General features: G+C 38.3%; 1 protein-coding gene across 3 annotated transcripts in view; it reads left to right on the top strand.

Annotated features, from left to right (window-relative positions):
- MYO1B (myosin IB) overlaps positions 1–26,736 on the top strand; it is a 235,345-nt gene that overhangs the window by 189,642 nt on the left and 18,967 nt on the right. The window contains exons 17-26 of one of the 3 annotated variants that reach the window (XM_063430175.1): positions 211–437; positions 1,427–1,627; positions 5,860–5,953; positions 10,837–10,986; positions 12,155–12,223; positions 14,603–14,689; positions 14,934–15,020; positions 16,670–16,756; positions 20,329–20,403; positions 21,899–22,033. In XM_063430175.1, coding sequence (XP_063286245.1) covers positions 211–437; positions 1,427–1,627; positions 5,860–5,953; positions 10,837–10,986; positions 12,155–12,223; positions 14,603–14,689; positions 14,934–15,020; positions 16,670–16,756; positions 20,329–20,403; positions 21,899–22,033 — 1,212 coding nt within the window. The remainder of the gene's footprint in view (positions 1–210; positions 438–1,426; positions 1,628–5,859; positions 5,954–10,836; positions 10,987–12,154; positions 12,224–14,602; positions 14,690–14,933; positions 15,021–16,669; positions 16,757–20,328; positions 20,404–21,898; positions 22,034–26,736) is intronic. The other 2 variants (XM_063430176.1, XM_063430177.1) reach the window with 2 other exon arrangements.

Below are 26,736 nucleotides of genomic sequence, written 5' to 3'. Positions count from 1 at the left end.
TTCATTCTGACATTACTGTGTAATTAATAATCAAAACCTGAGACTCCTATTTTGTCCTTAAAGAAATGAATAGTATTTGATACTCCAAAAATAATGTAATTATGAAGTTGCAGATGGCATGATATGGTAGATCCTACAGCCTCACATTATATCCAATCAATCTTCAATTGTTCAAAGACTAACTTTATGAACCTTGTTCATTGTTTCCAGGTGATGTACCAAGTGGAAGGATTTGTTGATAAGAACAATGACCTGCTCTATCGTGACCTGTCGCAAGCTATGTGGAAAGCCAACCACTCTCTCATTAAAGACATATTCCCAGAGGGAAATCCAGCCAAGATTAATTTAAAGAGACCACCCACTGCTGGCTCACAGTTTAAGGCTTCAGTTTCAACCTTGATGAAGAACCTCCTGACCAAGAACCCCAATTACATAAGGTGGAAATTAAAATAACCAATATTATAGTGTTATGAGTGTCCAGTGGCAGATAATCATAACTCAATCCTATACAGTCTAACAAATATGCTTTATAGTGGTTTCTAACAAACTATACTATACAGCACAAGTTGTATATCAAATCTTGCATTGCCTGTACATGTTATAGTTAAACTTTGATGGTTAATTTTTAATTTGCCACCCTCCTTCCAATTACTCCAACAAAAAAGAGCAAAACAGACCCAAATTTATCTCCTCTAAATTGTGCCAGTACGTGCTTGTAAATGTAACCACACAATCTATATTTGGGTTGTAGAATACAACCCAAGGAATCCATGTTTAAAATAGAATGAGGCAAAAATGTGATTCATTCTTGAACCAATTTGCATATGCCTACCCAGAATCCTTTGCGGTAATAACATAACTGCAAATTAGTGTTTTCTGTGGGAAAAGCAAGTCTTCTGGCTTGACTGGCGAGCAGATCGTTGTTAAACATTGTATTGACTATCCACTGACTTCAGGTGGAAGGGGTTTTTAATCTCCACCATAACTTTCTTGGTTTTTGCTTTGGGTTGTAGTGTAGATATGTACAGCATTTGTATATGTAGCAGATAGCACACCCACCTTTACTGCAGCTACACCTGTATGTTGGGTATATGTGTGATGCGCCTTTTTTTTAATTTAATTTTATTTTTTTTAAAGGTTTTTCCTTTTTTTAAAAAATACCATTTATTATTTTGCAAAAGCCTTTTTTTATTGAGTAATTTTCTTGTGCTGTGATTTATTCAGGAAACTTGTTTTAATTGTAAGCTACAGAAGGGAAGTCCAAGGTGAGCTGTAAATTTCATGAAAATATTTCACTCTACATATTTTGAAACCCCAGTGTTCATATGCATTACCCAATTCAAATGCTGATTCCCATATGTTTGGTTCTGTGATATTTATATTGAATTTGCTTATTTCCAATCTGTGCTGTTGTGATACATTTCAGATGCATCAAACCTAACGACAAGAAGGCAGCCTGTATCTTTAATGATGCCCTTGTATGCCATCAAGTTAGTTACCTTGGTCTTCTAGAGAATGTCCGGGTCAGAAGAGCAGGATATGCCTTCAGACAACCATATGAGCCTTGCCTGGAAAGGTATAAGATGCTTTGCAAACAAACGTGGCCTCACTGGAAAGGACCAGCCCGGTATGTTGATTTTCTTTTTTCCAATGATAACCGCAAGAGGAGGTCTAGTAAATCTTTAACTGGTACAAACTGATATAATAGATTTTATGATATGAAGTGCATATTTTAGAGGCATCTGGCACATTTTCAGAAGATTAAAATTGTTTGTTTCCAAAATAGTTTGTGCACATAGTTTACTACTACACACACACACAGTGGTGTATCCTGGTTTTGTGCTGCCCTAGGCAGGACAAAACTCAGGCGCCCCCCTCCCACCCACGCCACCCTCACCCAACCCTCCCCCCCCCCACCCGCGCCACCCCCACCGAACCCTTCCCCCGTCCCGCCTTCTAAATACACACACACATTCACTGACAAATACGCATACACTAGGTAACAGAAACACACTCACTAGCAGACACACACACAGTCTAACAGACACACACACAGTCTAACAGACACACACACAGTCTAACAGACACACACTTACAGACACACACACTAACACACACACACACACAGACCCACACACATACAGACATACACACACACACATACAGACACACACACATACAGACATACACACACACACACTAACAGACACACACACAGACACACACACACTAACAGACATACACACACACACACACACACACACAAACTAACAGACACACACACAGACCCACTAACAGACATACACACACTTACAGACATACACACACACACACACTAACAGACATACACACACACACACTAACAGACATACACAGACATACAAACACACTCAATCACTCACATATTTAATACATTTTTTTTTTTTTTTAATTTAACCCCCCCAGCCTCCTTACCTTTGGGAAAGCTGGGGGGGGGATATCTGTCTCCCTGGTGGTCCAGTGGCTGCTGGGAAGTGCGGGTAGGTGGGCGGCCGGCGAGGGAGCACTTCCTCTGAGCGGTCTGCTCAGCTCCCTCGCGCGCCGCAGAGTGATGCTGGGAGGCGGAGCCGGAATATGACGTCATATTCCGGCTCCCAGCCTCACTCTGCGGCGCGCGAGGGAGCTGAGCAGACCGCTCAGAGGAAGTGCTCCCTCGCCGGCCGCCCACCTACCCGCACTTCCCAGCAGCCCGCCGGCCGCCCAGCATGCCTTGTTAGCCGCAAGGCTAACAAGGCATTTGCCCTGGGCATTTGGGGGCGGCTTTTTTTGCCGCCCCCTGAAAAATGCCGCCCAAGGCAAATGCCTTGTTTGCCTCGCGGCAAATACACCCCTGCACACACAAACTATTATAGAATCCATGAAATTCTAAAAATGCTATCCATGAGTTTTTAATTGGCTGTTCATGATTGTTGTTGCACCTGATCTAAACCAGCATGCACCAGTACACCTTCTCTTCTGACTAACACATTTAATATCTGAATATTGGAGTGACTAGATAATGTCTCTCCAAAGAAGTACTAATCACTGCCAACCATTCTTTTTCACCATGCAACCGAACATACCATTTAATATTCGAAAAAGCACATTTAGGTTAGAACTGCTGCAGAGGGTTGCATAAGACAAATTAGGTAGGTATGCATTGGAAATTGTAAAATCATACATAAACTATTTATGTATGCATTGGAAATGGCAAAACCTGAGAGATGGTGAAGGCAGTTGAAGAACTAAAGAAGAATCTTGAGTGTTGGGAAAGAAATGAGAATGAGCTTGTAATGAAAAGCAGAGAAGAGTATTTGAGAACATGCAGATTTTTTACAATTTGCCTGGTAAGATTCCCCAAAAAAGTGATGTTAAAAATGTCTTGAACCATTGTTATATTGTGTTCTTGTAAGATTGCAAAGAACATTTCTTAAAGGACCACTCTAGTGCCAGGAAAGCATACTCGTTTTCCTGGCACTAGAGTGCCCTGAGGGTGCCCCCACCCTCAGGGACCCCCTCCCGCCCGGCTCTGGAAAGGGGAAAGGGGTAAAAACTTACCTTTTTCCAGCGGTGGGCGGAGAGCTCTCCTCCTCCGATCCTCCTCTTCTCCTCCCCGTCGGCTGAATGCGCACGCGCGGCAAGAGCTGCGCGCGCATTCAGCCGGTCACATAGGAAAGCATTCACAATGCTTTCCTATGGACGCTTGCGTGCTCTCAATGTGATTTTCACAGTGAGAATCACGCAAGCGCCTCTAGCGGCTGTCAATGAGACAGCCACTAGAGGACATAGGGAGAAGGCTTAACCCATTCATAAACATAGCAGTTTCTCTGAAACTGCTATGTTTATGAAAAAATGGGTTAACCCTAGAAGGACCTGGCACCCAGACCACCTCATTAAGCTGAAGTGGTCTGGGTGCCTAGAGTGGTCCTTTAAAGCTAGTAGTCATAAGACTTTTCCATATCACATGCAAATTGCTTTTAAAGTGATCCACTGTGGAGCCACCAGTGAAGCCATAGTGTTTTTTTTCCCTTTGTTATTGAGACTATGGGGAAGGTTTCCTTTTTTTAAGCCCTACTTGCAGTCCTCAAGTGCAGCTGATGGCGTGGTCATGTGCTGATGCTTGCCAAGCCACATGTTTATAAAAAACAAATCAAACATGTCACTACCAAAACTTGTCTGTGTCTTTTACGAACACCACTGGTCTAAAATAATCTTTGAGAATAGTTTTTGGCTGAATTGCAATTCTGACAAAGTTTGGTGTAAAGAATGTGGTGGCATGACTGCCAAACAGCTAACAGCCAGTTGCTGCTTGCTGTAATTAGACTTGCGACTAGGCAGCTATTGCAGTCGCCGGTAATGTATACCCACCTCTCCTCCCCTTGCAGTGGCAATTCATAGGTAGGGTAATGTGACCCTCTTGGTCAAGACCAGTTCCAGATAAATGGAGGAATCTTGAGTCTCCCACAGTATAAACCAAAACTAGACCACGGGCCACACAGTGCAGGTGCTCTATAGCCACGTTTATTGGTGCACACAGGATATAAAAAAAATATGCAATGTTTCAGCCTACATGGCCTTAGTCATTCATGCAGCCACTGCCCATAAAGGGACTGGTGGGTAAATTTTTGTGTAGGTGGGAACGCAATGACATTTTTGTGTTCATTCTAAATATAGTAAATGCCCACTGGTGTGGGCACAGGAGAACATTATTTGATTATTATTATTATTTGATAATAGCCCCACAGAATGGGCGGTGAGACAGAGGTGTGTATGCTGGCAAATGGCCAGAAATAGCTATCCAGTCAATTTTTGAATCAGTGTCCAGGTCAGCTGATTTTCTGTTGCACGATTGAATTTTTGCCAACCATGCCCACATATTGCCGAACGAGTGAGGTCCTGAACAAAAAAATCTTGTTGTGCACAAATCTAATCTAGACCATTCAATTAATTTATATATTGTTTTCTTTGTTTTAGTGTTGACTACAATAGTAACTAATCAAAACTATAAATGTATTTTAAATTCTAAGAGTATGTTCGCAGTTTAGTTTAAGAAACATCCTGTTGCCTTACGTATGGTGGTGATCCTCAGTTGTGTGTTTGTGCAACACTAGTTTTGTAACAACATTAAAGCATAGTTAACTTGTATTCAGATTACACACAGTTTAAATACAGTTTTTTTTTTTTTTTTTTTAAATCTTGGCAATGGGGAAAGTGTTTAAATAAAGTATTTTCCTTAGGTGTGTGAGATAAGCATAATACAAATCTAATGGATCAGTATACAAATTCGATTTTAGATATATACTATTCCAATTTACTTATTGTAGTGGTTTTGGAGCTGCCGCTTTTATTGGCCTTTGTCAGAAGAGATCATGTTAACATTTTTCCAAAAACATGTCTCTACTTTCTGACTCATGGCCACTTCCTCCCTAAGACTGCAGCTAACGGTTCTCAAAGAGAATTATTTGATTTCTTTGATATGATTTGAGAAGCACTGGAGTGGCAGGCTGTGAAGACTGCTGCACATTTAATGTCCTCAATGCTTCTTGCTGAAGGATCAGAATAGCCAAGAGATAATCAGGAGTTCATGATCTCATTGTTGGTGGATGAGGCTGCCTGGTGAAAAATTACAGGTAGGCTTTATGGTTTGTTAGTTTTCTTAGCTGTTTGGTGATTTTGTTATTTAATTTTTCAAATGTTAAAGCTTAACTGCTGACCAAAAATTCTAACGTAGAGTATTTCATGGATTTGCCTTAGATTGTCTCTCATTTAGGATTCTGTGGTTGTTCTATAAAATTATAACTTATAAACTTGTTAAAATCTTTTTCTTTTTTTCTTTTACAGAGCTGGTGTAGAAGTTCTTCTCAATGAATTGGAAATACCAAAAGAAGAATTTGCTTTTGGAAGATCAAAAATATTCATCCGTAATCCTCGAACGGTAGGTTTGTGTAAAGCATTATGGGGATGTTTCTACCTTATTGGAAATATAGGGGAAACATCCTAAAGACTTCCTATCGTTTTAAATAAAGAAAAGTAAGGTAAAATGTTTTAATTGATTTTACTATCCCATATTTTTGTTTTCTTTTTGTTCTGTTTTATGAACTTGATTTTAGATTTAACCCTTGGAATATTTGTAAACTTTTAGAGTTTAAAAATATTGGGACCCTAATGGGACGTGCTTTCTGCAGTACAGTAATGCCGCCACTCAACACCCAAAGAGGTTGTTCATTCTCAATGCATTTTGTTTTTTCAAGCACTCCTCCTTACCTTTTGCTTTACATTCTTTTAGACCAGGTTGTCTGCAATGTCGCTGCATGACACTGGGCAAATAGAATGTTAAATGTGTAGAAGGCACCAGATATTTTTATCTTCAAATTAAAATGTGGCCATGGCGGCATTACATCATTTGCTTTGGCTTTGAAAATCTCATAACTCATTTATCTTGTCTACTCAACATGATCTCATTGTAACAATGTGATGGCAGTTAAATCAGGGGTGGCTCCAAAACGTAATCTCGTGAGGGGCACTGGTAGATTATTTGAAGGAACAATCCAGGCACAATAACCACTACAGACCTCTGTAGCGGCGACCTTCCAGAGTAAGTATTCAAACCATTTAAGAACAGTTTGACAACATACTTGGGGTCTGTAGTAGGGTGACGGGCAGTAGTGTGTATGTGTGTGGTGCATTGTGAAGCGGAGCCTCAACACCTTGTGTTGGATGATCAACCCCCACAGCCCATCCTGCAAAGTACAGAGCACACATCTTCAAGTACCTCTGATGCACCAGCCCCAGCAACCAAGCAAGACATAATCAACCTCCTGACAGATCTGCAGAAAATGCAGGCAGCTGACATGATGATAAAGGCTGATGTGCAGGTGGTTACAGACAGTGTGTGCCTCAGAGGAGGACATTATTAACATAAAGCAGGGTATGTCATCAATGAAAGAATCAATTCACAATCTTCAGAATGCACAACATATGTTCTCACTACACTTTGCTGTGGCAAAATAATCTGAAAATCAGGAGCATACCAGACCGTAGAACTCCTATACTATGTGAGGGGACTGGTGGCATCACTGTAATTCCCAAATGTGGCTGCAGAGCTCCCTTTGATGGGATTTTCCATTTGCCGAAGTCAATTCTGGCGCCAACCTTGGCTGTGCTAAACTCCCAGGATAAAAGGACTCTCTTGATGGCATTAGAAGGCAAGTCACCATATTCTTTTAAAGGCTCTGACTAACCTTCTACCAGGATCTAACAAGATCCACTCTTCAGTGGCAAAGATCACTCAATCCTGTAACAAGCCAACTACGATCAGCTGAAGTGGTATGTAGATGAATGGCACCTATATTCCGTGTGGTGACCCACAATGGGACTGGAACAGATTATCCACAGATGCACCTGCCCTATTTGGGGCATTGAGATTGTCTGTATCCACCATGGACACGTGGGATCCAGCCACCATTGTCCCCCTGTTCCACAAAGGAACAAAGAACCTGGCTCAGGGACCTGACTAGTATCTGCTACACCCCACTTGCTGCATTGCAGATTTCTATGTTTAGTTTATTTTTAGTTCCTTGTTTTATTGTTTTTCTTTTATATTTCTTTTATATTTATTGTGTTCTATAGCAAGTAACCTTCACTTTCAGTACATTGGAAAATTTGTAAAAGCCTTGGATTAAAAAAAAAAAATAGTGCAGGAAACTTGCAAGTTGGAAGGTGGTTATAATTTGTTGCTGTTAATAGAATTGTACACATGGAATTTCACATCAGAAGTGTATTGATTGGAATGTCATCTAGAAGCTATGCAGCAGTGAACTCATCTGTCTAATCTAGAGTAATGTCTCTCATCTCTTCTGTTGATATCCTTGGCTGCAGCTGCTTAATGTACTTTACTAGCAGCCAACTAGTGTAAAGTTCTCATATGAGTTCAATAGCTGTACTCACTGTGTCTTAAGGTTTATAGCAGAGGGATCTCTGAAGACTTCTAGAACAATGGGTCACTCACCTATGTTAGCAGTAGCCTATTGTTGAATAATGGAACGGTTCACAAAAATAACTCTGAGAAGGCTTCATTCATTTACATTTATCCTAAACCATTGCATAGGTTATCACCACAGTCCTTTCTTGTCTTCTGATGAACTGTATAGGTGATACCAGGAGCAATGCCAGGTTCCAGAAACACCTAGAACTTAGACCCAAAGCAAAACTTGATGAGGCCTACACTAATAGAAGGGGGTGGAGAGGGGAATATGTCACAATAAATACCAAGTTGTTTATTATGTCTCCTCCTCTTTACCCATGAACAGTGTTTCGGACAATGCTTGGTTGAGATCCTGCAGAGCATCGTCAGCACCAACTCATGTTGCCCAGCCCAGTATACAACACAATCCCACCACACTACATAACAAATAAGTTAATATCACGCCCGCTGAACAGTTACCTTGTTACATTACACGCTCTCCTTAGTAGCCTTGCGGCACACTGTAATAGTGAGCTTTCTTCTTATATCAGACAGCTGCTTTGAAACAGCTGTCTAATTTAAAATAAAATTGCTACTATGCTCCCCCTCCCCGTGCCCCTCGCCACTACTACCTGTAGCTAAAGAGTCCCACATCTCGGGCTTCATCCCTTAAGACCCTTCCTAGCCATTCCTGTGGATAAATGTAATCCTACCCAGACACTGCTATATGTACCCAGTAAAACCAGCTACATCAGATATTTAAAAAAAAAATACGGGGATATTTTTGAAGGTTAAGTGGGTACTATTTTTACTTTCTGTTGATTTCCAGGGTTATTGCTGTTCTTGCTGTTCTTGCCTAGATAAATCTCCACTGTAGCCTTTATCTCTGTAACAAAGAATGTAAATTCGTAAAGTAGACCTTTGTAATCTTCCTAAACACGATATTGTACATAAGATATCTGAAGGGATTTAAATGGTAAAAAAAAATTTTCTCTGCCAAACTCAGTCTGAAGAAATAAGCAAGAAACTGATAGAAATTAGTTGAAACAGTCTATGCGTGGTATGTGTTAGTTGGAATGTGGTGTGTTTGTTTCGTCAGCGGACTGTGTGTAGCTTCCCTTAAACTGCAATGTCGTGCACCTGTTCTTTTTCCTCCTCTTTGCTAAATAAGTGGGTGTTTAAAAAGCTACATTTTCACTTAGTGATTGTAACTTTGCAGGAGGTTTGCAACAACAAAAGATAATTTATACTGCCAAATGTAGCAAATGTTACTATGTGGGTTTTAATTGGATCAGAAGGGCTGAACTCTGTGGGTTTTCTGTGCATTTGCAATGCATCCACTGAACTGCCTGTTGGCATGTGATGGAAATATAAAGAACACGAGTAAATCAAGAAATCAAGAAAAAAAACTAAACGATTTGAATAAACTGCATAAAAAGATGTGTGAACAGTTGAACATGATAGATTGCCTGAAAGTGAAAGAGGAAAAAATTAAGTCTTGTACTTGTTTGAGAACAGTCACTCACCAGAATTATTTCAAAATTGGATGAAAAATAAAATAAAATTTATAAATTCATATCTTGTTATCCTGCAACGGTTTGCTTTCATCTTGGCTCTGTCATTGTGGGTTCTCTCTTAGCTGACTGCCAGGATCAAAGCAAAGCGTTTGCAGCTAAGAGGAGAAATTAAACAGTGTTTCAGTTTTTCTGCATTTGCAATGTTTGCTTTGGCTTTGCCTTCTCTAAACTGGATTGTCATTCGCTAGATATTTAATATACATATAAACAAACTTATAGGTGACTTTCACAGTTTACATGTGAAGTTCTAGAGAAGCGACAGTTCCCACTTTTGGCATCAACTAGAAACCTAAACCTAACCGATGGCCAGTAACCATGGCTTTTCCAAATGGAAAGGGAGCCTCTCGGGACTTTGTCTGGATTATTATTGGGAAACATAGATGCAGTTTAGCATCAGTTTTGAGTAACTACATATACAAGCTAAAACACCCCTCACCACTACCTCTACCAGAATACACTGGTTGGAATCGGAATGAACCAATCCCATAGCAGCGCTTGTCCAGTCAAAAGTAGCAATTTTAAAAAAACATTTTAGCCAATTCTTCCTGTATCTGCTCTGTCCCTTTGGTTCAAGCCATGACTATGTCTAATCACAATATCATGGAAGTAATTTATCTTAGAAAGCTTACCATGAACCCTGTTTTGTATGTGAGCCATTAGATAAACCCGTATGTACATATGTGTATTATATACAGTTGCAAGAAAAAGTATGTGAACCCTCTGGAATGATATGGATTTCTGCACAAATTGGTCATAAAATGTGATCTGATCATCATCTAAGTCACAACAATAGACAAAAACAGTCTGCTTAAACTAATAACACACAAAGAATGAAATGTTGCCATGTTTTTATTGAACACACCATGTAAACATTCACAGTGAATGTTTACATGGTGTGTTCAATAAAAACATGGCAACATTTCATTCTTTGTGTGTTATTAGTTTAAGCCGACTGTGATTGTCTATTGTTGTGACTTAGATGATCAGATCACATTTTATGACCAATTTGTGCAGAAATCCATATCATTCCCAAAGGTTCACTTTTTCTTGCAACTGTAAATGCTAGGTATTAAACTTATTTACATTTGTTTAAATCCTACTAATTTTTAGATTTTTTTTTTTTTTGCTTTATTTGTTTCCATAATCCAGTGTTGTCATATGGTTTGAATGAGCTGTCCATTTAAAAAATGTGGACAAAGATTTTCCATATTCAAATTAGTTACCCTACCTTGAGATTTAACTAAATATACATTACATTTTTGTGTCATTACATCTTAGCTGTTCAAGCTGGAGGAGCTGCGTAAGGAGCGTCTTGAGGATCTTGCCACCCTCATTCAAAAAATCTACAGGGGATGGAAGTGTCGCACCCGTTTTCTCCTTATGAAGAAGAGCCAGATTGTGGTGGCAGCCTGGGTTAGGCGATATTTGGTAAGTAGACTAATGAAGGAGAAATAGTAAATCTAATGGAGGGTGGTGGTGGTTGTTTTTATCCTCCTTGCCATATGTGGATTTGATAAATATTTACCATGGGCATGATTAAGTTGTGTAAGGTGACCGGTAGAGTGGTCAACATAAAATAAGGTCATATCGTATCAAATATATGTATATAAAGCTACACATTGTTGGCTACTACACGGGGAATTTAACACTAAATTTGCAACATTTATACCAAACATAGCTTGAATATAATTGAGCAATAGTTTCTCACTCTATTGTGTTGTTCTGAATTTCACAAATTAAGGATTCTTTCAATTGTAATCAGTTTAGTAAATATACTTCACAGGTAATGCACAAATGTTGAATTAGAGTGGCTATTGGTTTTAACAATCTGTGGAAAATAAAATTATGATAGTTATGGTACGGAGTGTTCCTTTTATGCATTACCTACAAAAGTGTCCCTCTAAAGTGTAATTAATACTGTTTATTTTATTTGTAAAATATCACCTCATGGTTTTGCTAACTGGAGCACAGGTCTATGAAATATTGTGGGGGTAGATTTCATAAAAATTAAAGCTATGAAACCATATTTATTCAATCTGCCACATAAAATGTTAACATTGCAGTATTTGAAAAGAGAATTAAAGATCTGATTTGAGTACAACACCGCCTTTTCCAAGAACGGTCATTGATATTTGTACAGTTTCTCTAAAAGTATTGTGTACTTTGTATGTTAAATATTAAACAAACCAGCAACATTTTCATTTCAGTAAGCACAATATTAATTTGATTAACTATTATTTGGCCTTCTTCATGATCCTTTAAACAATGTTTATTCTAATACCTATCCAAACATTTATGTGAGTGTGTACTCTGAATAGACAGCACTGGACCAGTATCATCTGATTTCTTCTTTTTTGTGCTTGAATTGAATTTCCTTTGTCTCACTCGCAGGTCTATTTTTGGCATTGCTCCTTTTTAATTTCCACTTCAGTTTGGTCTGTTCCTCTAATGGAACAGGGGAAGCATATTTACATAGTATTATGTATCATTGTCATAAAACCACAAATTCTTCGGTTTTCCAAAATAGAAATTATTTTTCATTCAAGCAGTTAATTGCTTACTGATGTCATTTTTTTTCTGCTTTTCTCTACCCCAGCAACAGAATAATTACAAACGCATTAAACGGTCTACCATTGTGGTACAATCTTACACAAGAGGATGGAAGGTGAGTGGTTTTGCTTATATTTTAAAACAAAATGTGTGTAATAAAAAATAAAATAGAGTGATATTAAGAGCAAAAAAAGCTACAAATGTCAGTGTATAATCCTCTTAATATAAATCAAATAAATGTTGTAAGTGTTTTTTTTTTTTTTTTTAAATAAACCTAAACCGAAATGGTGTAGCATGAAAATAGAAAAATTGGTAACCTAATATGCCTGTGTGTTGATGCAAATTTATGTATTTGTCCACATAAAAAAAGAGAAAAGATAAATACAAATAGTGTAATTCTGTGAAATAAAAAAAAATCAACAAAACTGTGAAAAATAGTGCCAATTATCAACTCACTTAAGACAAGCCCAAAAATAACTAGCTCTAAGGAATAAAGCTGTTGGTGTCTTATTGGGGTTCCACCGTAGCTTCTGGAATGACGACTTTCCTGGATTGTGTCCTCAATAAAACAAACATAAAGGGAGAGAACCAAAAATGCAGATGGTAATGTGTAAAATAATATATATGTGATAACAAAACTTACTCACAGTAAGTATCTGCAGTACCCAGAGAAGATCAAAATACAAACATTTCCTGTTGTGCTGCTGACACCTTCCTCTGCAGTTCCAAACAGGGTAAAGTAATCCACAAAAATTGAAAAAAATGAGGGCAGCGCAAACAATTGCAAATGTGCACACCAAATGCTACAAAAAGATATATTTTCAAGGACATAAGGTACAAACATTTAGGGTTATCCCTTTTATCAAGCATGTCCCCTTTATAAGGACATGCATTGATAAAGGGGATAACCCGAAAAGTTTATACTCGATGTCCTTGTAAATAAATCTTTTTGTAGCACTTGGTGTGCACATTTGCAATTTTTTTGCGCTGCCCTCATTTTTCTATATTTGGGGAAAACTTACAAACATTGACCAGAACCTATAAACATCATCTCTGACATGTAAGGCAGTGCACCACCTATGGGTTTTCAATTCCTATGGAGAATATCAGCTGTAGGTAGAAGGCAGCTAAATGAGGAAACTGACACTTAGCAGCAAAATGCATATTGAGAAGCAGCAGGAGAAGCCGAAACTCTACTTGCCATTTTATTTGATGTGTTTTATTGCCTATATGGCTTTTAAAATGTATATATTTACCCATTTGGCTACCTTCTCTCAAAGATTGCTTCTTAATTCAGTGGTCCAGGAATCATGGGTTTCCTCATTTATACTTTACGTGGTGAAATGTTTGTGGCCTTTGAACTAGTTTGAGTTAACATGTATACCTCTTGACCAATGCTTGATATTCTGTTTTGGTAGATGGTATATTTTTTGGTTATGTTTTTGTATGTTGTATCATAATGTTTATTATGACCCATATTACAAAGATTAAATCTTCAAATAAACTTCCTTCTCGGATTGATAGACAAGGTCATTAAAATATTAAGGTCTGGTTGATGGTTACATTGACAGCAAAGTGTAATGTTATGGAGATCAATGTGCAGGAGAGGATGATGATATCATTGACAGAGTGTGATGGGAACTGAACTAAAAAGTATGTGGAAATGTATAACGAGTTGCATAGAGACTGATCAAGTGAAAATGAGCTGGGATGGATGGTGAATTAGTGTTAAGTTATATTTCAAGGAGTCTTTGGTTACCATCTCAGGAGGCTTTCTGGAATTAAAATGTCCCCTTTGTACAGATAACGTGGATATGAAACTTCATGCAATCAGTTCAGCTTTGGACAGTAATAATTGGCTCAAAGTGCTAACCATTTTAGACACATCCTCACAACTTTTCTTTTCCAACCAAGGTTGGCTGAATTTGTACTGATAATGTAAAATTTTCACTTCCTCATTTTCTCTGCAGCAGCAGTGAGTTCCAGGCTTTGGGTGATGGCAGAATCATGCTTTTTTTATCCAGCTTTTCAAAGAATTTACAAACAAATGTGGTTATGGTGCTCACTTGCCCAACAGAAACCTCTCATAGTTGTGGAACTAAGAGTTTTCCCTTGAAGCAAATGAGTTATTTATGATTATCCTATCACCAGCATATTTAATATTATGAAGATTTCCTATATTTAACAAATATGCATTTTTGATGTGTGAAAAACAAAAGGAAATCTAAAAATGTATACTTTTTTTTTTTTTTTTTTTTTAAATATGCATCTAGCAGTCCGCATAGAGAAATCATACAGAGAAAAGGAGAAATTAAACAATGATTTTGTTTTGTTCCAATGTGTGCCCTGGCTGTGCCTGGGCGGAATTCATTTGCTAACAGAAAAGGCGATTTTCCGTTTGTGTTTGCATGTTTTTTTGCTGTCGCCTATATTTAAGGTGGTGTTGCAGGGCCTGCCTTCACTTTAAAGGAACCACATTTATTTTAATTTATAGGCACGAAAGATCCTTAGAGAACTTAAATACCAGAAGCTTTGCAATGAAGCGGCAACCACAATCGCAGCTTACTGGCATGGAACACAGGTAAAGCATAATTTACTTTTTACTTATACAAAATAGGGCCACATGGAGACACATCTGATCTTCATGAGTATAACAATTAATTATGCATTTAACCAAATACCAGGTAACAAACGTCCGTCGCAGCTCTTAATTTCTACTGTTAACATTCCTTCCTGTTTTTCTGGTTCACAATCCTGTGGAATCCTGGCATAACTTTTTTTAGCTTCTAAGCTTCTCTATAACGCAATTTTCAAATGCATCACAGGCGCGAAGGGAACTGAGACGGCTGAAGGAAGAGGCTAGAAATAAACATGCTATTGCTGTCATTTGGGCTTACTGGCTTGGACTGAAGGTATTTCACGCATACATCCAAACCATCTTCACCATTACCCCGTAACCCTTGAATCTGATTAATCGTTAACCATGCCACTAATTCCATGTAGTGCATGAAGACTCCTGCTCCTCTTCCATATAAAAATAACTATATTGAATGCCCAGCATCATCTACGCATGCTTGCTTAATCTGACTCAGAACAAACAAAATATCTAAATTTAGAGATTTGTGGGGTTAAAAACCCCTGATTTTAATTTGGACATTATTAAATGCATGTTGTATAATTTAGATGCATGACTAGGTAGCATCTCTGTCGGAGCCCAAATACTTTATTGTTTCTGTGTGTATTTGAATAATTTGGTAAGTATATATTGCTTATTCAGTCACTTGAACTGTTAACGCAGTCCTAAAAATTGTAGGATTGTTAAATTTTTTTGTGAAAAATATATTTTGGTAAATGTTATACCCATCTTTAAATTTATTCCTATTTTAACTTAAAATCTTGGTCTTTAAAAAAAAAAAAAAAAAAAAAAAAGATCCACTCATTCCATAGCAATGTGTGCTCATGCTTTGGGAGCTAAGATTGTGGTTTTAAAAGACCGCTGCTCAAGTGAATGGGCACCCTGCATTTGTGTGTGGTGAGTAAAAGACCAACAGAGAGAAATAACATAGTTACATAGCTGATTTGCTTTTAATTACCTCACTTTTGAGAGGATAAGGGTCCATCAGCAAGAATTCCGCACACTATTTGCAAAGAGTTATTCAAGTTCAATGAAACCAGTCAACAAAATTCTGATTTCCTAGTAGCTGTAGTTATTTTATGAAGGCTTTTCAGTGTTCTCCTTGTGTACTCTTTACAAAAGAGTTTAAAATGGTTTTGAACAGTTTAATCACACCCCAAAAAAGTTAACATAGGCATAAAGTTTTTTCTCCATAAGTGTTGACATTCAAAAACAATACCTGTTTATTTGACCAAGAAAGTATATTATCTGGAAAAGGGTGGATTAGAACTCTAGAAAAAAGACGAGTTACCGTAATAGATATAGTAGATGAAGGTTGAACATTTATTTTTTTAGAATGGTAAGTATTCTGTTGGGATCTTGCAGAATGATCCATAATGTTGGAATGATCAATAATATGAATACATTTACTTCCCTGCATCCCATTGCTACGTTTCCAGTAGCTTAATAGATTGTTCAACTTGAAACTTCCAAGGACTTGAATCTTGACTCAAAAGCAATACACAGCTCAGTAAGCAAATCATTTAAAAGGGAAGGTAAATAAAAACTAAAGCAATGTTTGTTCATCAGGAAGACATATGCATATGCACAGTGGTAGATGGTAGTTAAAGGTTTCTCAGTGCTGAACAAGACTTTGATTGCACACATCTTCTGGATTCTGGGATTTCAATCTTAAATCCTTAAAAAAAAAAAAAAAAAAAATATATATATATATATATATATATATATATATATATATATATATATATATATATATATATATATATAAAAAATAAAAATCATTCTGGGCCTTTTCTATTTCAGGTGTTTCTTTATTTCTCTGTTATCTGTTATTCTGGAGTATTTCCTCTATTTGGGGAAGCACTTTTCTGGTCATTTTGCCTTCTGCTTTTGGCTGTGTTTCCATTGAATATCTAAACATTTTAGGCTCGAAGGGAATTGAAACGCTTGAAGGAAGAGGCTAGGCGTAAGCATGCAGTTGCAGTCATTTGGGCTTACTGGCTTGGACTAAAGGTATTTTCTCAACCCCTGTGAAATCAAGTGTCTCTAACCACCTGTGTGATTGTCTGGGTCTTGTCTGTCTGCTTTGGCTATTGATTTTTCTTTTTTAAGTAAATATTTTAAATGTGCTAGCTTTAGTAGTACTAAATACTTTATATCAGAAGTGTTTTTCAGATAGTTGTATAGAAGGGTAACGTTATTACCATAGGAGTACATATGAATACATGTTTCTTTGTTCTCTGACCACCATGGCCTTTCAGTGATAGAGTTGTGCACGGATTATGAATATATACTTGATAAATTCACTCAGGAAAGCTCGGGTGGCCTTTCAGAAAAAAAATGCAAGAATCCACTCTAATTCTTGCAACAACTGTCTACGAAGCTGTTCATTTGGAGATGTGTCTTCTTGACCACATCAGAGACTTGCAGTTTTGCAGTGTTCTCTGAATGGTAAAACTCTTAACGCACATGTTGTTGTCTTGCACAATGGTACCATGCTGCATTTTCTTCACATACATTTGAAGGGTGTCAGTTTTTTTTTTTCTTGACCCTATCTAGGATAAAAAGAAGGCAGAGGATATTTGCCTATAAAGGAAACTAAAACCTGGTGCCACTTGGTTTGATATTTTTTTTTTTTGTATCCCCTAATCTAACACTATTGAAGTGGTTACATAAGAGAAATATGCAGTTTTAGCAAGTTAAAAATGTAATTGGCCATAGGTGTTGCCATATTGAGATCTTCCCAGTGATCACGTATGCTAGCACATGCTTATATAGTTAATCCTGGAACATATTTTCCATTTAAGACTTGGACCAAATGTTCATTAGTAAGGCACAGCAAAAATATTAGAATATATTTAGAATATATTTCTCAACAGGTAGCTTTAAATTGCTATTGAAATGTGCCTTCTTCTCCTATGTAATATTTCCTCAAAACAATCAGAGCTTTTAATCATATCACAATTTTAATTGCATGATATAGCAACAATGGTGGTGTTTGAATCTTTTTAATTGAATGACAAATAGTAATCTATGTATTTGATGGATTGAATTATTCTTTAACATCCCATTACACAATCTGCCTGCCTAGTAATTATCTCAATTAAGTTAACTCTGCAATCTTGAAAAGTTCAAGTCGGTATGTATCATGTATTTGTTAATTATACACATACAATTTTGCCCCTTAAACAGAATTCACTTTTTTACTGTGAAGTGTCTACAGAAACTGCTTTATGCAGCTGATAGTTCATGAAGTATAAAAAGTATTCCTCTAGCCCTGTAGCATTTATTCTCTTGTGCAAGTCAAATTCTGTATTTGGTACTGCTGGTGATGTCTTTGGTTGATGCTTTAAATTTATATGTGGGAATAGTATTCCTTCAATAGGAAGGACACCAGGATTTGAAAGTATTATGATATATACTTAAAAACAATACTTTAATGGTTGAGTAACCACACAATGTACTCAACAGACCTCTGAATTTATATATCTATTTATTTTTCTTTTAATATATATATATATATATATATATATATATATATATATATATATATATATATATATATATATATATATATATATATATATATATATATATATATATATATATATATATATATATATATATGTATGTATATTCAGTCTCCGTGCTCTAGTTCCACCAAGACCAGAGGAAGCACTCTGACGGAACTTTGATCCTTCTCCAGCCAATATGTTCTCCATAAGATGGTGAATTATCATTAAGTTTGTAGGTCCATAACTCCTTAAAAAATAAAGTGTTAGTCTAAGCAGTGTAACCGCTGCATACTGGAACATCTCCAGGTTCTGAGCAAACCATTTTTTAGAAGTTTGTCAAAAAACAGGGTTCCCCAAGACCCAGAACTAGTAGATGATGCAAACTGCCTACTACCACCATAAATACAATATAAATAATTATGATGCTTAGACTAACACTTTATTTTTTAAGGAGTTATGGACCTACAAACAGGGGCGTATTAGCCGCGAGGCAAACAAGGCATTTGCCTTGGGCGGCATTTTCCAGGGGGCGGCAAAAAATGCCGCCCCCAAATGCCCAGGGCAAATGCCTTGTTAGCCTTGCGGCTAACTGGGCTGCCGGTCGGGCTGCTGGGCTGGTTGCTGGGCGGGCGGCTGGCGAGGTAGCTCTTCCTCTGAGCTGTCTGCTCATTTCCCTCGCGCGCCGCAGAGTGAGGCTGGGAGCCGGAAGATGACGTCATATTCCGGCTCCCAGCCTCACTCTGCGGCGCGCGAGGGAGCTGAGCAGACAGCTCAGAGGAAGAGCTCCCTCGCCAGCCGCCCGCCCGCCCAGCAACCAGCCCAGCAGCCCGACCGGCAGCCCCACTAGACCCCAGGGAGGTAAAGAAACCCCCCCCCCCCCAGCATTCCCAAAGGTAAGGAGGCTGGGGGGGGGTAGGTTAAATTAATGATATATTATATATATATATTATATATTATTTTATATATATATATATATACATATATATATATATATATATATATATATATATATATATATATATATATATATATATATATATATACATATATATATATATATATATATACATATATATATATATATATACATATATATATATTATATTATATATTATATTATATTATATTATTTATATATTATATATATTATATTATATATTATATTATATATATATTATATATATATTATATTATTTATATATTATATTATATATATATTATATTATATATTATATTATATATATATTATATATATATTATATATATATTATATATTATATTATATATATATTATATATCAGAGAGTGTATGTGTCTGACAGTGAGTGTGTGTCTGCTAGTGAGTGTGTGTGTGTGTGTGTCTGTTAGCTAGTGTATGCGTATCTGTCAGTGAATTTGTGTGTGTGTATGTGTATTTAGAAGGCGGAACGGGGGGGGAAGGGTTGGGTGGGGGGGCGCGCGCGGGTGGGGGGGGGGGGGCGCCTGAGTTTTGTCCTGCCTAGGGCAACACAAAACCAGGATACACCACTGCCTACAAACTTAATCATAATTCACCATCTTGTGAATTCTGCTGGAAACATCAAATGCCTTAATCTCATCGTTGGAGTATGTGTTCTGTAAATACCTATGAGAGGAAACTGACCTTTTTATAAGCGTGTTTTTCTTTAAACTGCATTGACAACATAAGACTAAAACGTCATGTCTTGAATGGCTGGATACATTGCATACAATAAGATAACTTTTCAGAGTTGTAACCTATCAAATTTTGCAATTTTTTCACGTTGAATTTTACTTTTGATTGCATTGAAAACGTATTTATTGCATTTCAGAATGCTGTACTTCTTTTATGTGCGTCATGTTATGTTATTTTCAGCTTGCTTTATGTGACATTTAATCTCTGGTATCCACTTGTATGATGTTTTATGTTTATACTAACTAATTTGTGTTCCTTTCATTTCTCACGTTATAGACAGTCATCATTTTCGTTGTCGTGAATATGGTTACTGTCCTTCCGCTCATTCCATGCCTGGTTCCATACACCCTTTAACAGTTTTCATTTGACTTGTTTTAGGTGCGTCGAGAGTACAGGAAGTTTTTCCGTGCTAATGCAGGAAAGAAGATATATGAATTCACAATTCAAAGAATAGTAAGTGAAGAAACTGGTACAATTAAAGGGACACTATAGTCACCAGAACAACTACAGCTTATTGTGTTTGTTCTGGTAAGTATAATCGTTCCCTTCAAGCTTTCTGCAGTAAACACTTTGTTTTCAGAGAAAAGGCAGTGTTACATTACAGCCTAGTGATACTTCGACTAGCCACTCCTCATATGGCTACTAGTGGTGCTTACTTGGGGGCAATGCTGCATAGTGTGTAGCACTGCCATTCAGTGTCTGCACCCTCTGCATGGAGACACTGAACTTTCCTCAGAGATGCTGATTGGCCATGGCTTTGTTTGGCTTATGCTGGCTGTGCCCCTGATCTGCCTCGACAGTCTCAGCTAATCCAATGATTTTGTATGTGAAAGCATTGTGATTGTCTTTAAACAACAGTTCTGATTATGTCAGCCAAGCAGGCAGAGTCTGCAGCAGCAGACTGGAATAAAAGTAAGGTTTTACTCTATTTATAGGGGCAAGGGGGCTATGTGGTGTTTTTAACACAATAGGGTCATGTTTTGTGTTCCTGATCCTATAGTGTTCCTTTAATTACCTTTTTTTGTATCTGTGCATCACTGTACACAAGGTAGTATAACAATATTACAGTGATTGTACGTTTGATTGGGCAGGCCCATCTTCACCCACTGTATGTCACACATGTATTGTTAGAATTAATAGTTTGTTTTCTTTACTGCTGTGGAATATATTAGTACTAGATAAATAGTTGTAATTATTGCCATGTACATTGTTGCCAATTGTGTCTGTTATGAAATTGCTGCTGTACTGTTTGTATTACTCATTCGTTTAGGGAATGAGCCTGCTGTGTAGACATGTTAAAATTGGGGTAATACAATTGAGTCGGATATAAGAGTTCTTAATAAAGCACCAGCTTACTCTGGCTATAAGTATTTGTGATGAGAAAAGGTTGACATTCAGGAAGTGACTGGTTCGGATCCAGCAAGCTTTGCTGTCACAATGTTGGTTCAAAGGACTGGACTCTTAATGCAGCAGTAAACTCGCATACACACTACTGCTTGTAAAACAATGGTTACCCTTGGGTATATAGTTCCCAATGGACTTAATGGTAACATGGCAACATTTTGCGTGTGTGTGAGAGCTAGGGGGGGGGGGCAAATGTGAACTGAGGATAGGCACAGATTATGAGGTCATTGGCATTGGGAAGGTACTGGTAGTTTCTATTAAATGGTTTTCTAAAGTATGGGGAGCATCATAGATTTTCTATTGGTTTTTTGTTTTTTGTTTTTTAGTTTAGAATTATGTGGTGGTTATCCAACATTTTTGTGCACTTAAATAGACCGCTATTTTAGTTCATAAAATAATGTGCAAACTAGGGGGAAAACTCTGGTCATTGACCAAACTTTCATTTATTCATAAATATGCAACATGTTCAGATGTGCATTTCAGCACATTTTATTCCTAAATGAGGAGTAACCAATGGAATATCTTTGTTATTTCTTGTTCACAGATACAAAAGTACTTTTTGGAGTTGAGGAATAAAGTTCCATCATTATCACCAATAGACAACAATTGGCCAGCGAGACCTTTCCTCTTCTTGGACACTACTCACAAGGAAATGAAGAGGATTTTCCATCTGTGGAGGGTAAGGTTTTGATTTAGCTCTTGAAAACTATAATCATCTGTTTCTAACGTTTCCAGTGTGTGTCCCTGTTTATTAGATCTTAAATAAGAAAATATGTATTTCCAGCATTGGACAGTAAAAGAGGTGTGCAAGCCACCTAATCATTGCCAAGATTTTTTTGCTGGCTCCAAGTCAGCAGCAAGCCACAAGTGAGAATTGCATTTGTCAGCACCATTATCTTAACGCCATCTGCAAGTACAGGGCTGATGTTGGTCATTCTTTTTTCCACTTTACTGGATTTCCTTGTGGCCCTCAATAATGCAACCTTTTTAATCAAATCAAATGCAGACCGTTCTCTGAATCTTTCCCTTAGTTATCTGTCTTCAACTTGCTTGGTTTACTGTTATATCTAAATTGTGTTCCAAGTTACACTGTGCAACAGTCTGTGTGTATGTGTATAAGGTTTTTATTGATTTTTCAAAATACGGTAATACATATGTAAACTGACATACATCCACTACAGACTGCGGTTAAAAATGGTTGACTCAAGGCTTGTGAAAACAGACAGAACCTCATTATGTGCCAGTGATTATAGGCAGTTGTTTAGCCCAAGTGGCATGGATTAGACATGGAGCATCAAATGCAGTGACATTAGAAAAATACATTATTACATATGGGGTCCAGTACCAGGAGCATACTTGACATGATTCTTTTATTATAAGGCATTTGGTTATCAAGGACATTATGGCTATCAGTTATGTTTGCAAAGCTTCCTTGCAAGTACCTAAGATAACCTGGTGACGCTGGACTGAGAGGAATTGTGGTCTTTCAGCATCCAGACAGCTGGCATTAGCCCCCAGGTTATCAGTTATAACAGTCGCTGTAGGGAGTCAGGTTAATAGGCAAAAGTCAGCCGCTGTGCTGAAAAAACAGTATAGACCAGTAGTCAATCTCAGTGGTCCCCGACCCAGTCCTCATGGACCACCAACAGTCCAGGATTTCCCTTTTTTATTTAAATGGAGATGCTGATAAACCTGGACTTTTGGTGGTCCATGAATACATTGTTGTGGACCACTGGTCTATCCTATTTCCCAAAGGGAGATTAAATGTCTTGATACCCTGCTTCCAAAATAATGTGGCTGTGTCTTTGACCATGTTGAGGATGCAAATTATTTTTTATTTACCTTTTTCTTTCTTTTTTTTTTTTACACCTGGAGGTGGTATGGTGCAGGGCTAAATAATTGGGAGCAATCCTAAAATGTCTACAATGCCTAAATACAATACCATGGACATACTTGAAAATGAGAGAAATCTCAATGTATCCTTCCTGGTAAAATATTTTATAAATAAATATTTTCCTAGAATGGTTTGATCAGAGAACAGCCCCACCGGTTATTTAGGAAGATGGCAGGGAAGGAGTGGCAGCGCCAGCCACATGGACAGAAACCTACAGGGAGTGCAGAATTATTAGGCAAGTTGTATTTTTGAGGATTAATTTTATTATTGAACAACAACCATGTTCTCAATGAACCCAAAAAACTCATTAATATCAAAGCTGAATATTTTTGGAAGTAGTTTTTAGTTTGTTTTTAGTTATAGCTATTTTAGGGGGATATCTGTGTGTGCAGGTGACTATTACTGTGCATAATTATTAGGCAACTTAACAAAAAACAAATATATACCCATTTCAATTATTTATTTTTACCAGTGAAACCAATATAACATCTCAACATTCACAAATATACATTTCTGACATTCAAAAACATAACAAAAACAAATCAGTGACCAATATAGCCACCTTTCTTTGCAAGGACACTCAAAAGCCTGCCATCCATGGATTCTGTCAGTGTTTCGATCTGTTCACCATCAACATTGCGTGCAGCAGCAACCACAGCCTCCCAGACACTGTTCAGAGAGGTGTACTGTTTTCCCTCCTTGTAAATCTCACATTTGTTGATGGACCACAGGTCCTCAATGGGGTTCAGATCAGGTGAACAAGGAGGCCATGTCATTAGATTTTCTTCTTTTATACCCTTTCTTGCCAGCCACGCTGTGGAGTACTTGAACGCGTGTGATGGAGCTTGTCCTGCATGAAAATCATGTTTTTCTTGAAGGATGCAGACTTCTTCCTGTACCACTGCTTGAAGAAGGTGTCTTCCAGAAACTGGGAGTTGATCTTGACTCCATCCTCAACCCGAAAAGGCCCCACAAGCTCATCTTTGATGATACCAGCCCAAACCAGTACTCCACCTCCACCTTGCTGGCGTCTGAGTCGGACTGGAGCTCTCTGCCCTTTACCAATCCATCCATCTGGCCCATCAAGACTCACTCTCATTTCATCAGTCCATAAAACCTTAGAAAAATCAGTCTTGAGATATTTCTTGGCCCAGTCTTGACGTTTCAGCTTGTGTGTCTTGTTCAGTGGTGGTCGTCTTTCAGCCTTTCTTACCTTGGCCATGTCTCTGAGTATTGCACACCTTGTGCTTTCGGGCACTCCAGTGATGTTGCAGCTCTGAAATATGGCCAAACTGGTGGCAAGTGGCATCTTGGCAGCTGCACGCTTGACTTTTCTCAGTTCATGGGCAGTTATTTTGCGCCTTGGTTTCTCCACACGCTTCTTGCGACCCTGTTGACTATTTTGAATGAAACGCTTGATTGTTCGATGATCACGCTTCAGAAGCTTTGCAATTTTAAGAGTGCTGCATCCCTGCAAGATATCTCACTATTTTTAACTTTTCTGAGCCTGTCAAGTCCTTCTTTTGACCCATTTTGCCAAAGGAAAGGAGGTTGCCTAATAATTATGCACACCTGATATAGGGTGTTGATGTCATTAGACCACACCCCTTCTCATTACAGAGATGCACATCACCTAATATGCTTAATTGGTAGTAGGCTTTCGAGCCTATACAGCTTGGAGTAAGACAACATGCATGAAGAGGATGATGTGGTCAAAATACTCATTTGCCTAATAATTCTGCACGCAGTGTATAGGCAGTTTCTTCTGTTTTACTGACCAGAGCACAGTGGTGCACCAGGTCACATATCTTGTGCCACTTGTTAGGGCTAAAAGTTTCAGCAAGCACAGTTCCCCATGTATCAATGAATGGGTTTGGGGTGGAATTCTGGATTGTCACTAAATAGTGTGACATGAAAAATTTCAGCAATGGCTTTATTCTCTCCTAGGGAAATGCATGTGACATCAGTGGTGGGTGATCAATTTAAAATAAAGTCTAATATCAGAATATGATTCTGCCCTCTGATAATTTGGCCATGCCCATTTAACTCCATGCAGTTAGCTTTTAACCCAGTTATCATTCCCTGTTTAGCACCTTAAAACCTTGGGTACACTAGTTTGTGAAAAATTACTACTCTTAACACATTTATCTTTGGACCTAAACACGGTAGATTATTTTTTCTTTGCATCAAAAAAAAAAGTAAAGCAGAACACGCATGACTGATTTGTAGTACAGGAGGTTGAAACAAAACAGATTATAATCAATTGCTGCTATAAAACACCACAAATGGAGGGCTCTGAAATATACAACATTTAGAATGCAAAGATCGAAAATGGCAAAAAAATAAGGGATAGGAGAAACTGCAAGCAGATAAAAATATAAGTTTGCACACAAAGATATAGAAATCAAATTATTTCGTTGCAAGATCAACAACTTGGACCAGTGGTGTATCCTGGTTTTGTGCTGCCCTAGGCAGGACAAAACTCAGGCGCCCCTCCTCTATCCAACCCTTCCCCCCGTCCCGCCTTCTAAATACACACACACACACACATTCACTGACAGATATGTATACATTAGCTAACAGACAAACACACAGTCAGGCACACACACACTCAGACACACACTGTAACAGACACACACTAACAGACAGTCAGACACACACTAACAGACACACACTAACAGACAGTCACACACACACACACACACACACTAACAGACAGTCAGACACACACGCACTGACACTCACACACGCACTGACACTCACACACGCACTGTCACACTAACAGACACACTCACACTAACAGACACACTCACACTAACAGACACACTCACACTAACAGACACACTCACATTAACACATTTTTTTTAAAATTTAACCCCCCCCCAGCCTCCTTACCTTTGGGAATGCTGGGGGGGGGTTCTCTTTCTCCCTTGGGTCTAATGGGGCTGCTGGGCGGGCGGGCGGCGCTGGTGGGCTGTCTGCTGGTCGGGCGGCACTGGCGAGGGAGCACTTCCTCTGAGCTGTCTGCTCAGCTCCCTCGCTAGCCGCAGAGTGAGGCTGGGAGCCAGAATATGACGTCATATTCAGGCTCCCAGCCTCACTCTGCGGCGCGCGAGGGAGCTGAGCAGACAGCTCAGAGGAAGTGTTCCCTCGCCCGCCGCCCGCCCAGCATGTCAGTTAGCCGTGAGGCTAACAAGACATTTGCCCTGGGCGTTTGGGGGCAGCTTTTTTTGCCGCCCCCTGGAAAATGCCGCCCAAGGCAAATGCCTTGTTTGCCTGGCGGCTAAAACGTCCCTGACTTGGACAGCAACATAAAATGGTTATCCAAACCAGGAAAAAAATAAAGGGAACACAAAAATAACACATCCTAGATCTGAATGAATTAAATATTCTTCTGAAATACTTTGTTCTTTACATAGTTGAATGTGCTGACAACAAAATCACACAAAAATTAAAAAATGGGAATCAAATTTTTCAACCCATGGGGG

This window comes from Pelobates fuscus, chromosome 8 (assembly GCF_036172605.1).
Source record: "Pelobates fuscus isolate aPelFus1 chromosome 8, aPelFus1.pri, whole genome shotgun sequence".
NCBI classification, from domain to species: Eukaryota; Metazoa; Chordata; class Amphibia; order Anura; family Pelobatidae; genus Pelobates; species Pelobates fuscus.
This window is presented reverse-complemented; position numbering and strand designations above follow the sequence as displayed.